This window comes from Citrus clementina, unplaced genomic scaffold, assembly GCF_000493195.1.
Source record: "Citrus clementina cultivar Clemenules unplaced genomic scaffold, Citrus_clementina_v1.0 scaffold_2, whole genome shotgun sequence".
Lineage (NCBI taxonomy): Eukaryota > Viridiplantae > Streptophyta > Magnoliopsida > Sapindales > Rutaceae > Citrus > Citrus x clementina.
This window is the reverse complement of record NW_006262688.1, coordinates 4,648,136-4,661,107: the sequence shown is the minus strand read 5'-3', so window position 1 is coordinate 4,661,107 and position 12,972 is coordinate 4,648,136. Positions and strand designations below refer to the sequence as shown.

Below are 12,972 nucleotides of genomic sequence, written 5' to 3'. Positions count from 1 at the left end.
CAAAATAAAAAAGAGAATAACTTTATTAATAAAAACAAAGAAGAAAAGGACCAAAAGCGAAACCGATTATATCATCAATAATGCATCACATAGACATTATACTGAACTGTAGCATCCCCTGTTTTCGGATCAAAGTTGTGGGTTCTAGCTTGAACATAACCTCTTGCAAACCTGAAAAGCCCACTGCCCCCAATGACTGGCATCTCTCTCATCTTTGAAAACACTGGGTTTCTTCCAAGCACAGTGATGCTGCTGCCATTGTATTTCCCTTCAATGAAAGCAAAATTCATGGCCATTAACAGGTCAACTTCTTCCTGTGAAGCTAGTGCATAAAACCCTTGTGCCCTTCCCACCATTTTTGAGCTCATTTCTGGCCCTGCAGTGAGTGGATTATCAATCATATTTATTATGCCAAAACCGTTTGTTGATGTGTTTGTGGGTGGCCTCACTACTGAGATTGAAGTAGGGTTTTGGCCACTTTGGATGTCGTGCCAGTAGATTTGAAAATGGGTTAGTTTTTCTTTCTTCAGCCCCATTAGGTTTTTGTTCATGGTCTTGGCATAGCCGTGGACTTGAATTTTGGTGAAGGAAGAGAGGAGAAAGAGGAGAAAGATGATTTGGGTAGCAAAGATTGGAAGAAATCTAGCCATGGATCGAATTCTCTTAGATTTGATCACTACTCGCTATGGTGTCCACCTAGGTATATATACATACACAGTAAATAGATCATAAGCAACGCTGTCAATATCAACTTTAAAAGTTGACTGACCTAAGCCTTTATTTCAATAATATAAATTTATTATTCGTAATAGATAATATAATATTTAAATAAAAATAACATTAGATTTGATTTAATAATAATGTCTAATATTTACTTAATAAATAATGTTAGGCATCTTTATATTTGAGTCTCAACTTGAATTTTAATATTATAAATTACTCATCTATTAGATGATGGATTTCATAATTTATAAATGACTTACCAACTATAATCAAATGAATAAATACTATATCAATTGGGACTCAAATTAAAACTTAGACGTTTGGTTACCTAGCATTATTACTCAAATTTAATGTTTCTCTACTTATTGATTTATTTTTAACTAGTTAATTTAGATTTATCTCATTCTTGTTCTCCATGTATATTTCAGATATATATGTCTTCTTTTATCATGAAGGAATGTTGAAATGGTCATTCCCTCTTACGGAATAAATAAATATACCTGATTATTATACTTGATAGATGTTCAAAGTATATGATAAAGAGATTATTATCTTACATAATCATATAAGATACATGATTTTTTTACAATCGTTTGATGAAAATTTAAAGATTGTAGAAATATAAGATAATAAAATTATATTATTTCTACAATTATTAGATAAAAATATAATAACTGTAAAAGAATCATATATCTTACATGATTTTATATAAGATAACAAAAGCCATATGATAATTGTGCCGGTCTGAATTGAGTTATTATACGTATAAATTAAAAGTTATAAACCAAAAAAGAAGAAGAGGATGCGTAGAGAATTTCTCAGTCTCTATTAATTGTGGTTGGCAGCGCTTTTAAGTCCCACTATAATTGACAGATGTGGACCTCATAAATGCTGGATTTTTCCAATTGAAACAGGACGGGTGTCGAAAATATGTTGCCACGAGGACGCTTCATTATCAAGAAAAAAACGTGATACCCTTTTGGTTGTTGAGACTTGAGACCAAACTTTATGATAAAATTTCAACATTTCGCCGTCCCATTCATCATCATGCTTCATTCGCAGTGTGCGCGCATGACTTCCATTTCCAGCCAAGAATTCACTGACACTGTAATTTTTATATTGTTTTATGATCTCGCGTAGAAACGAAGTCTGATTATGGGAGGTTAAAAAAGAAAAAAGAAAACAGAAAAAAAGAAAAAATTAATAATTTTTAGTGATACTGGCTTACTGTTTGGGGTGGTGGGTCTGCAGCAGCCAATTCCACCTTTCCACGTGTTCCAGAATTAATGAAATTATCAATGTGGCCTTAATGTTAACTACATGAGATGGGTACAAGAAGGTCATCATGTTGCTAAAACATAAACCGAAAAAGCGATGCGCTTTTTGATTTATAATTGTTATATTTTTATTACAAAGTTTGTAAGCAATGTTTGTCGAATGATAATCCGAGATGCTTATGAGTTAATTATTATTCTCATGAATAAGATTAAATAAAAATACAAAAGAGTTAGGTTTAATCATGAAAGGGCCCGACTTTGGAGAGCGAGCCTCATTATTGCTGATGGCGGCATATGCGAAACAAAATCTGATGAAGCCGTTGAGTAACGGAGAGACAATTCAGAACCGTGCGCAAAATAGCAATAACTTGGGAACTGAAAATAAATTGGCAAGAAAAAATGTTTTCGTTCCTTTTTTTTTTTTTTCCCAAACATTGATATGTTATAATAACAGCTCTATTAATATTTATAATTAGAGATCTACTAAGATTAATCTAGATTGAATCGATTATAGAATAACTCAAATTTCTGCTCTCATTAATTTAGAAGAATATACATCTATTCTACCCATAAATTTATAAGATAAATATCTACTACTGGCAAATTCCTACGAGGAAAAAGAGTCCGGCACAAGATTGGTACTTGAAGTACCCAACTGGCGAAACAATGCCTTTGTTTTCTTTAAACTGAAAACGCGTGCACCTTGGTAAATGGTGAAATCCGGCTCCCTTGTTGCTCCAATTTTGGGGGTGAATTTCGACTATCATGCTCAGCAGTTTTATCGGCTTCGAGTTTAGCTTGGAAATCCACTAGTGTGAGACCCATCTATAGTGCGACTGCTGGTGAACGAAGATACGAGGCTCTTCTTCACGTTCATCTGGGCCCTCGTGGGCTCACGAAGAATTATGAGTGCGGAATTGTCATCTCGAGTTGAGCCTAAAACAATCGAAAAAGAATTGAAAGATTGATCTTGACCCGCTGATTTTCTAAGAAATTAAATACGGTAAGAGTAGTGATTTGTTCCAGAATTTTACATTGGTTAAAATCTAGGAAAATGGTGCATTAGTGTAAATTATACTATTTACCAGAAGGTGTAATAATTTTTCTATAGTTTAATAAAGTTTAGAATCTTGGATTAAATTATTTCTATGTATATTAAATGTGGTATTGATATTTTGTTCAATGGTACATCTAATATTTATGAGCTTTAGGACAAAAAACACCATTAGTATGTAGGGTCTAGCTATGGTGCAATTGTGGTACCATATCACAGCTGCACCTAACCATTGAATTCAGCTATAGTACATGTGTGCAGCTAAATCTAATGGCTAGGTGCAGCTGTGGTATGGTACCACAGTTGCACCATAGTTTTGTCCTAGTATGTATGAGTGTGGTATTCAATGTCTATTTTCTCATAGATTGTGTTATCAGTGAAACGTGATGAGTGAATATGTGGTGGCAAATGGTATTTTAAACGTATATGTAGTTAGTCAGTGGGCTCCTAGCCTAACTGGTCCTATTCGGAACCTGATTTCTAGCCTGGGACTCTCATTCTCTTTAACAATCATATATCTATAGTTTGGTGAGAATTGATTTCTCTCTCGCTAGTTTGTAGATTGAGCTTAGGGTTGAATACTAGAATGTGTTTTAGTGTTATTGATCCCCCAATTGAATTCTGATAGTAAATATATCAATTGAATCGTACCATATTAAAACAAAAAGAGTCAAATGATTTGTACCATATTAAAAAAAGGGTCAAATTTTGGTATGTTATAATTCTTTTTTTTTAAAAAAAAACTAATCTATAGTTATAATAAAACTCAGAGGCACAAGTGTTATTTTAGGTTTATGTTAAACATGTTCTAAGCATAGGTGACACAGAATGATATCTCGGATTTAGAATAATAGTACACTTCTTAAACAATATCTCACTCATATATAACAAGGACCAAAGTAAGAATTACCCATTAATTAATTGATCCGATTACTTAATCTACGCTCTATTAAATATTATAGTTTTGTGATTGTTTCTGTTATATAACTTTTTGTATGTTGTTTTCTTGAAAATTTATATATATATGTTCATGATTTTGCCATTGACTTTATCTTGAGGAGTAACTTGTGGACAATAAATGGATACTTTAAAATTCAATTGAAAATGGAGAAGTTTCAGTACTTAATTTGGCGTATTCGCAAAATGAAATCTTTTGCTTCTATAGTTTTGATTACGGTATCCATATAATAACAAAAGATATACAATTTGTAACACATAAGCAGAATTGCAGCATTAAATATTAACTAGTGAGGAAAGGCCACAAGATTGCAAAACAAGAAGCAAAAGATTTAATATCTTACTTGATTCTCTTAATCACCATCGTAATTATTTCATTTCAATATAAATATACGGTAGGATTTTCCCATCTTAAATCATTAAACAATATAGTTTTGGTCTAGGGAAAACTTAAAGTAGATTATGACTAAATTATTTGGGCATGTAGCCCTAGGCTTCACCTTCTCTTCACTTGGTTTATGGCGTCTTTTTAATAACATCAAGCTCCATTCTCTACACCCAAATTCCTTCACATCTCCCCCATGGTTTCCTTCAAAAATAATAAGGCACATAGAGCTCTTCTCCTTAATGGCAGTGAGCTCAATCTTTATAGCCTCTGAGCTTTATTGGGGCTTCCGAATACCCTTACATAACTCAGATCTAATTATACCGTTAAATCGTTTTCGCCATTTTGAGCATGCAACAATCTCACTAAATTTCTTCACTCATGCAGCCTTTGCTATAATTCTCGACAAAATTGGCTCCAAAGCTCATTATGCTCTAACACTTTTCCTTGAAGCAATAGCCTTTGGGCAAGAGCTTCTTCTCATTCATTTTCACTACCATTTGCTTTTGCAAATTATCCTTCTTGTTTCTTTGATCACAACCCTAATGACCATCGGCCACACGCAAAACTTCCTGCTTAGCTTTGTTAGGTCAACTAGTATTACGTTCAATGGTGTTTGGCTCATAGTTACCGGCTTCATGCTTTGGACGCCAGCGCTTACACCTAAGGGCTGCTTCATCAATCTTGAAGAGGAGCATCAAGTTGTTAGATGCCTTGGTGATGAGGCTTTACTCCGAGCTAAGTCATTGGTGAACCTTCAATTCAGCTGGTTTTTTATTGCAATCACAGTGTTTTCAGTCTCTTTTTATTTGGTTTTGGACAAAATTTATGATGAAAAGCTTGATTATTCAACCTTGAGTAGAAAAGAAGATGATTCTTTTTTAACATAGGCATATTGAACGAAGGCAAAATGTTTGATATAATGAATCAGCTGCTCGACGATTTGCCTGTATGAGAGCAATTTGTAATATCACCAGCAGCCCACTGTCTAGAGCTTGTATAGTCATGTGGCATTTAATATGATGTGCGAAGGTGACAAGGATGAGTGACTCAGCAGGCGCTCATCGAGAAATATTTAGAGCAAAGAAGACAAAACAGCCTTTAAAATCAACCATTAGATTAAATCAAGATTATATCAGCCTTAAGTTGCTTACACCAGCTGCATATTGTACTCGCTTATCTTGAACAAAAATAAAAATATATCTAGTATATATTACCATTAATTGAGAAATGAATCAATTAGATATATACTGAGTTTATTATATTAATCCGATGTTTTATTGCTTTGAGTATCTACCATTAGTTTCTTCATTTAATTAACTTGGTAGAGAATTCCAAATCATGGAACATTCTTATTTATTTGAATCCTGGAAATCAGGAAGAGGTGACGATTAATTAACACTATTAACACTGCTTCGCACACCAGCCAAGTGATCGATGCACAATCTTCAAACTCCGCACCACAAACTCCGGCCAAAGCACTAATCTCTTTCACTTTCTTAGTTCCTATCGAACCTGATGACGGGACTGATTTTATCGTCTGACAGATACAGGTCTTGGCTGCCGTTCGTGGGTTATTGGCTTGTTCCTCTCCCTGACCCTATTTTTTCGTTGAATCATTGAATCAAAATGAGAATGATTTCAATTGGGCTAAAATTTTATTAAATCACTAAAAGAAATTAACAAAAAGCAAAAGCAATCTAGAAAAGCATTATGAGCTTTGGCTTTAAAAGAGAGCTGAGTAGCACCCCTCACCGTTACATATTATGATCCTCGAACAAACAATAACCGTAAAGAAAAGTGCTTGCATGCAAACTTATTTAAATCACAACACTAATGACTAAACCATCATATAGATTTGGTTGCCGCGAGCTTGAGAGGCTTTTTCTTGTGCTGGGTAAGACCAGGCGTAGCCTCAAAATCCAAGTCATCAATCTTCATTCCATGAGGCATTTTCCAATCAAATTTGTAAAGAAGATTGGCAAGTGCGAGCTCCACACTGGGCAATGCTATAGGTATCCCTGGACAAATTCTTCTGCCGGAACCAAATGGTATAAATTCAAAGTTTTGTCCTCCCATATCAATGTTAGACCCCACAAATCTCTCAGGAATAAATTTGTCTGGCTTATCCCAAACTTGAGGGTCCCTTCCTATTGCCCACACATTAACTAAAACCATTGTCTCAGCTGGTACGTGATAACCATCGATAACGCACCTTTCTGAAGTTGCCTTTGGGATGAATTGAGCCGCTGGTTGAATCCTCATTGTCTCTTTGATTACAGCATTGATATACTCTAATCTTGGAATATCATCTTCATCTACAAACCCTTTATCTTTAACCACACTTCTAACTTCTTCTTGAGCCTTCTTCATTGCTTCAGGATTCTTCATTAGGTGGGTCATAGCCATTTCAATAGTAACTTTACTCGTGTCCGTGGTACCTATAAATATTTCCTGCATATATGCAAATTAAAGCACATGTATTAAGCAAGTGCATTATACGAGAAATGGCAAACCAAAATTGATGATTCGAACTGGGGTGGCCAGGTATACTTGAGAACCACTCGGCCAAGTACGTCAGTGGGGAACAACTAGATGAGAAATAAATTAATTTTTGGTAAAAGGAATAGATTATGCATGTACCATGATTGCTGCTTTGACATCGTCCAATGTCAGATCACCAGCTTTAGTGAGATTAAGTAAGTCGTCGATTAAGTCCCCTTGCTGACCAGCAGCTTGTGGTCGCTTTGGATCCAAATGGTCATCGATGAGTTGTTGATAATATCGATCACAATCTTTGAAATGCTTTTGGAGACGGCGATGCATTCCTGTGATTCTATCGAGGCAATTACCGATGAAAGAAAAAGAGCAGTCTGAGAAAAAAATGGTCCCAGACAGGAGCTGAGTTTCCGCAAGAAGATAATCCAATCTATTTACAGCTGCTGGGCCATCATCTTCAAAGCGCTTGCTAAAAGTGACTCTAAAAATAATATTACGTACGCAAGTCATCGCTATCTCGCTTAAGTTGATTGGCACTTTGGATGAACCATCTTCATCAGCGGCATCGCCTAGCTTTGATATTTTTTCAACCATACGGAAAATCTCATCCTTTCGAACTCGACGAAATTGCTCAATTCTATTAGAGTTAAGCAAAGAGGTGACAAATCTTTTCCTCATGTCTCTCCATTCATTGTAATGTGGGGCAAAAGTGACGCCCAAGTAATTGTAAGATAGCGTTTGCAGGCCAAGCAAAACTGGCCTGCCAGCAAATTGAAGATCGTGAGTTTTGAAGGCCTCTTTAGCCAATTTTGCTGAAGAAATTACTATGGCTGGTCTAAGACCAAGACGCAGAGAAAAGATGGAACCATATTGTTTGGAAAGTTTCCATAAATAAAATGCAAGGTTTGTGGTATCGAACTGGTGGAGGTTACCGATTATGGGGAGACCAGGAGGGCCAGGTGGAAATTTAGCGCTTGTGTTTTTTCTGTGTTTTTGAAGAAGAAACAATAGAAAGATGGGAAGACAAAAAAGGATCACAACAACAAGTAGAGCCATTCCTTGTTTCCTTAGCAAGTAGCTGGGGAGTCTTGTGCATACAACAACAACAGACCTATTCCTATTTATATATTATGATGCATGGGCGGATTAAAGCCTTTCGCTGGATGAGATCGGGCACATCCCTCTTTTTGCGTTTCGATAATTTTTTATTCTTCATGGTTGTTCAATTACGACTGGTGGATGAGATGGGGCACATGCCTTATTTTGAGTTTTAAAACTTTTTTATTCTTCATAATAATTCATATCAGTCTTCTTTTTCTTTTTATTTTATAAGCACGAGGTTTGCTTATGACTTATAAACACATATAAGCACGAGGTTTTCTTTTTATTTTATAATTGCTTATGAGCACGAGGTTTGCTTATAAGCACGAGGTTTGCTTATGACTTATAAACACATATAAGCACGAGGTGAAAAGGAGGACTGATATGAACTATTATGAAGAATAAAAACGTTTTAAAACTCAAAGGATCAAAATAGTCATGTTTCTTGTATGTGTACCAATAATGTATATCTGAAAGGATCAAAATGGGAGAGCAATCTCATTATAATGCTATAGCAATAATCACCTACGTTTAATTTATTGATCCTGTAAAATTAAGATGCGGTTACAAAGAAAGATAATATGTGGCCCTAAATTCTGTTAAATCAATAATAACCAATTGCATTTATTGATCCTGTAAAAAAAAAAACTACTGAATTTGTTTTTTGAGTTAGACTATTGGCACCCTCTTGTTACCCTCTTAAAATTCATTTTCTAAATATACCCTATTAAATAATTTGAAACATCAGATAATTTTTATTGACACCTTTTTTTATTCCAGAAATATCCCTACTTCGCTCTTTTCTCTAAAGAAACCCTATTCATGATATCTCTTTTCTTAATTTCTTTAGGTACGTAAACAAAACTTTCTATGTTTCTCTTGTTGATAATGTTAATCGTGCATCTTATATAAAAGAAAACGGTTAATATCTTTTTGGGATTGATTATTTTTATGGTAGTTTGTCTTTTGTCTAACTTTTCATAGACTTAAAATTCAAAATAAGAAAAAAATTAAAATTTGAATGTCCTGAGTACATCTAAAGGTTCACAACAAGTCGTGGGATGCTTTCATCTCTATCTATTTTTATTCATAACATTTTTCCGGGATTTGACTCTTTTTTTACGCATGAAACAAGATATCATTGATATTTTTTGAGATAATTAAGAATAAAGAATAGTACAATATAAATTAATGAATTTATTTTAATTAATGTAAATTAGTTTTACCACAGGTAAATGGTATTCATCAAACTCTTAAAAAGGGAAAGAATAAATCTGCAGCTGTGTGTGTGGTCCTTAAATTTTATTTGTGACTTTGCATTGGCTGTGGGTATGTGGGGCGTTTTCAGTTAGGGGTAAATTTGTAAAAGAAAATAAGGGAGTTTTAAGAGGATAACGCAGGTGTGCCAATAGCACCACTCCATTTTTTATTTTTTATTTGTTGGCAATGGCTGGGAATGGCCCATCTCTGGAGCGATAACCTATTTAATTGGAACATTATTAGCACCGATGCCTTTCAAACATGTAACTTACTCAATTTGAACACGTGATGATTTCTGTTTATGGTTGGGGCTGCTCGATCAAAATTTCTTTATTAGCTGAGATAGCCCTCCCACCTTGACCCTTTGAGACATGCTTGGACGTATGTTAATAACAGAATATTAATTAATGTTAGCAATTTCCACACACACACACACACACTATATAAAGGTTTAGCGTTCCATAAACTAAGCACTACTCTTCAGCATCCATACAGCACCTTGTTAGTTTCTCCATTATATCCTAATTAGCCTAAGAAGATGGGTTCACTCCAAGATGATCACCAAGTCATGTTGAAACCAGCAAGGGATGAGCAAGACTTCTTGTTGGCCATGGAACTCGCTTCCGGCGCAGTACTTCCGATGACCATTAAATCTGCCACTGAGCTTGGTTTGTTGGAGATAATGGCGAAAGTTAGCCCAACTCAACTCTCGTCTTTAGAGATTGCCTCTCAGCTGCCCACAAATAACAAAAAAGCCCCAATAATACTGGACAGAATGCTACGCCTCCTAGCCAGTTACTCTTTTCTCACATGTAATCTTGTCTCGAACAAAGACGGAAGTGTTCAGAGATTATATGGCTTGACACCTGTTTCCAAATATTTTGTTCCAAATAAAGATGGAGTTTCTCTTGCTCCCACTCTGCTCATAATTCAGGACAAAATTAGTATGGATTCTTGGTAATTTGCTTTCTAATTTCCTTGTACTCACATTAATTGTATCTGTAGACGTTATAACATAATATATGCACTCAATTAATTAATACTCATATGTGTGCATGATATCTTCTGACAGGTCCTGCGCGAAGGATGCTTTATTGGAAGGGTCAGTACCATTTATGAAGGCACATAATGGAATGGATGGATTTGCGGCTGCCGCCAAAGATGAAAGAATAAATAACCTCTTCAATCAATCAATGCACAATCACACAACTATAGTCATGAAGGAAATTCTTGAGATCTACAAGGGATTTGAAGGGCTGAACCAATTGGTGGATGTTGCCGGTGGCTTAGGTGCAAATCTTAAATCAGTTGTTTCTAAATATCCACAATTAAGGGGGATTAACTTTGATTTACCTCATGTCCTCAAACATGCACCCTCTTGTCCAGGTATATAATTACTCACGTATACGTCACTCGTTGCCAGCTTATTTAATTTTGTAGATCCTTCTCTTACGTAAAATTTTTTTCAATTAATTATCATTTTAAAAACAACGATAATTTCATTTTTCCCTTGTGTTTTAATTCTCGTGAAGGTGTGGAGCATGTTGGAGGTGATATGTTTGTTGAAGTTCCTAAAGGACAAGCTATTTTCATGAAGGTTAATTCTCTACTTAATATTTAATTATTGAAATAGAAAATAAAATATTGATTACGTAAGTCAATTCCGAAAAATTTGAAATTTCACGAAATTTTCATATAAATTAATCTCTCAGTGGATACTTCATGACTGGAGCGATGAAGACTGTTCGAAGATACTGAAGAACTGCTACGAAGCAATACCGGAATCCGGAAAGGTCATTTTGGTGGAATCAATAGTGCCAGAATTCCCCGAGACTGATATTGTAAGCAAGAATATAGCAAGTCTTGACGTACACCTCTCCAATCTATTTCCCGGAGCAAAGGAGAGGACATTGGCGGAGTTCAAGGCCTTGGCAACAGAAGCCGGATTTACAGATATTAAAGTTATATGTCGTGTTTACTGCTATTGGGTTATTGAATTCTACAAAACGATCTAAGCATTACGATTTACGAGTGCTGGTCATTTTATGGTTCGCATGCATTTTCTTTTCCTTTTTTTTAAATTAAATGACAGAATCCTGTCCTTATTCTGTCTGATCAACACTTCTATCTCTTCCCACGTTTCAATAATTTCTAGGCATTGTTCATTTTGTTCCTCCATGACTTTTGTAATTTCATTTCTTATAGCAATAATAAACCCGCCTCTTATTGAGATTTATTAAAAATAATTTGCTTCATTTCTCATAATTGTGCTTTACAAAATATCCAGCTATAGGTGCTCATAGTCCAAACCAGAGCACCCAGTTCTGGAAATTCCAATTCATTTTTTTTTTCAATCTGGTGGATTGGTTGATAGGATGTGATTTAAAATTTTTCTCGATTGGTGGATTGAATACAATTTGTAGTATTGTAAGTGACAACAAGGTTTGCAAATTGATTAATAAAACAAATTATTTGAAAAAATTAAAATCACAAGTACGATTATAGGCATAAAATATTGAAAAAAAAATTAGAGAAAGATAGTAGAATTGTTTACTGACAGAGGGATTTGAGGTTGTTTAAAAATGATCACTTGGAAAATGATTAATTTACTGGAACAGCATAAATTTTGATCATTTCCCCTTTTTGTTTAATTTTTTCGGTTGTCAATCACGTGCTTAAAATTCATTTTATTTCTCCAAAAATAAATAAATTCTCAACTATCATAGAAATAAATCGAATTAAGAGAAAAGATTTTCTTAAAGACATCCGACGAGGCCATGAAAACCCAACTAGCCTAGTTCCTTCCCTAGAGCAAAACGGAGTAAGGCGAAAGGAATCCCAAAATATTTTATTCACGATTTACTTTTATGACGTTTTATCTTATGTATAAATAAGTATTTGATCCACATAAAATGAATAAAAGTGAAGTTTATTTGTTTCTTAAAATCTTTCCGCACAAAGCATATTGAATTGTAAAACAGCACATTTGTTCGTGAAGAAGTTACACGCCACATCCCCCCTCCATTTTGTTGAGAAATTTGGCGGGTGAAGCAGAAATGTAATTAAAGTGAAATTAAAAATTAATGATCACACAGTGACACCAAAATTTACGTGATTCTTTTAGTCTATGGTCACGGGCGAACACATAAAAAAATATTTTCCTAGTGGTAATGAATTGCAAGTATTATAGTGTTTTGTCTCACAACCCAAAACTCCAATACATTCGAACTCTCAAAAACATTAGAACTAGAGCTCAAAACTTTCAATACTCTCCACTTACACCTCTTGGTACTCTCACTTAAATTAGAGAAAATAGGATGATTAAAGAGGGCAAATGAAGCCTCTATTTATAGGTCAAGTGATGCCCAAAAAATCAACAATAGTGGGCATTAAAATAATATAAATTTTCACTCAACTTTCCACTTTGGTGCCAAAGTTAAAAGTTGTGTGCCTCCCACTTACTCAACAAATTTATGCCAAGAGTTAAAAGTTGCATGCTAGCCACATGTAATTATTTGCCACATGCATGCACATGTTCAACAATTCTCCCACTTGAAGACTTGATTGAGAACCAATCATGTCTCCACACACAAAACACATAAATTTTTCCTTATTTGTGCCCGAGCTCCTCCAATGACCTCTGTATTCAAATAGCTTTCATGCAAGCTTATGTAATTGTTATGTATACTGCTTCTGTTATAGATAAAGCCACAACA

General features: G+C 34.8%; 4 protein-coding genes across 4 annotated transcripts; 2 read left to right on the top strand and 2 right to left on the bottom strand.

The window, feature by feature from the left end:
* Nucleotides 1-43: 43 nt before the first annotated feature.
* On the bottom strand, nt 44-687 carry LOC18052125 (dirigent protein 22). The gene has a single exon (XM_006445795.2). It carries the CDS (start codon nt 648-650, stop codon nt 75-77), a length of 576 nt encoding a protein of 191 aa, XP_006445858.1. The 5' UTR covers nt 651-687; the 3' UTR covers nt 44-74.
* Nucleotides 688-4,448: 3,761 nt separating this feature from the next.
* LOC18052124 lies at nt 4,449-5,286 on the top strand. The gene has a single exon (XM_006445794.2). It carries the CDS (start codon nt 4,474-4,476, stop codon nt 5,284-5,286), a length of 813 nt encoding a protein of 270 aa, XP_006445857.1. The 5' UTR covers nt 4,449-4,473.
* A 958-nt stretch (nt 5,287-6,244) lies between these two features.
* On the bottom strand, nt 6,245-7,970 carry LOC18052123 (cytochrome P450 83B1). The gene is made up of 2 exons (XM_006445793.2): nt 7,040-7,970; nt 6,245-6,850 (listed from the first exon to the last, which is right to left on the bottom strand). Exons 1-2 carry the CDS (start codon nt 7,949-7,951, stop codon nt 6,245-6,247), a joined length of 1,518 nt encoding a protein of 505 aa, XP_006445856.1. The 5' UTR covers nt 7,952-7,970.
* A 1,773-nt stretch (nt 7,971-9,743) lies between these two features.
* Nucleotides 9,744-11,470, top strand: LOC18052122 (caffeic acid 3-O-methyltransferase). The gene is made up of 4 exons (XM_006445792.2): nt 9,744-10,213; nt 10,329-10,642; nt 10,789-10,853; nt 10,969-11,470. Exons 1-4 carry the CDS (start codon nt 9,795-9,797, stop codon nt 11,269-11,271), a joined length of 1,101 nt encoding a protein of 366 aa, XP_006445855.1. The 5' UTR covers nt 9,744-9,794; the 3' UTR covers nt 11,272-11,470.
* The last annotated feature ends 1,502 nt before the right edge of the window (nt 11,471-12,972 follow it).

Bases quoted from the DNA above. Each gene is read 5' to 3' on its own strand.
- LOC18052125 (XM_006445795.2), bottom strand. From the start codon at position 650: ATGGCTAGATTTCTTCCAATCTTTGCTACCCAAATCATCTTTCTCCTC.
- LOC18052124 (XM_006445794.2), top strand. From the start codon at position 4,474: ATGACTAAATTATTTGGGCATGTAGCCCTAGGCTTCACCTTCTCTTCA.
- LOC18052123 (XM_006445793.2), bottom strand. From the start codon at position 7,951: ATGGCTCTACTTGTTGTTGTGATCCTTTTTTGTCTTCCCATCTTTCTA. The intron at 6,851-7,039 runs GTACATGCATAA...GCATATATGCAG, and splicing joins ATGTCAAAGCAGCAATCATG to GAAATATTTATAGGTACCAC.
- LOC18052122 (XM_006445792.2), top strand. From the start codon at position 9,795: ATGGGTTCACTCCAAGATGATCACCAAGTCATGTTGAAACCAGCAAGG. The intron at 10,643-10,788 runs GTATATAATTAC...ATTCTCGTGAAG, and splicing joins ACATGCACCCTCTTGTCCAG to GTGTGGAGCATGTTGGAGGT. The intron at 10,854-10,968 runs GTTAATTCTCTA...TTAATCTCTCAG, and splicing joins GACAAGCTATTTTCATGAAG to TGGATACTTCATGACTGGAG.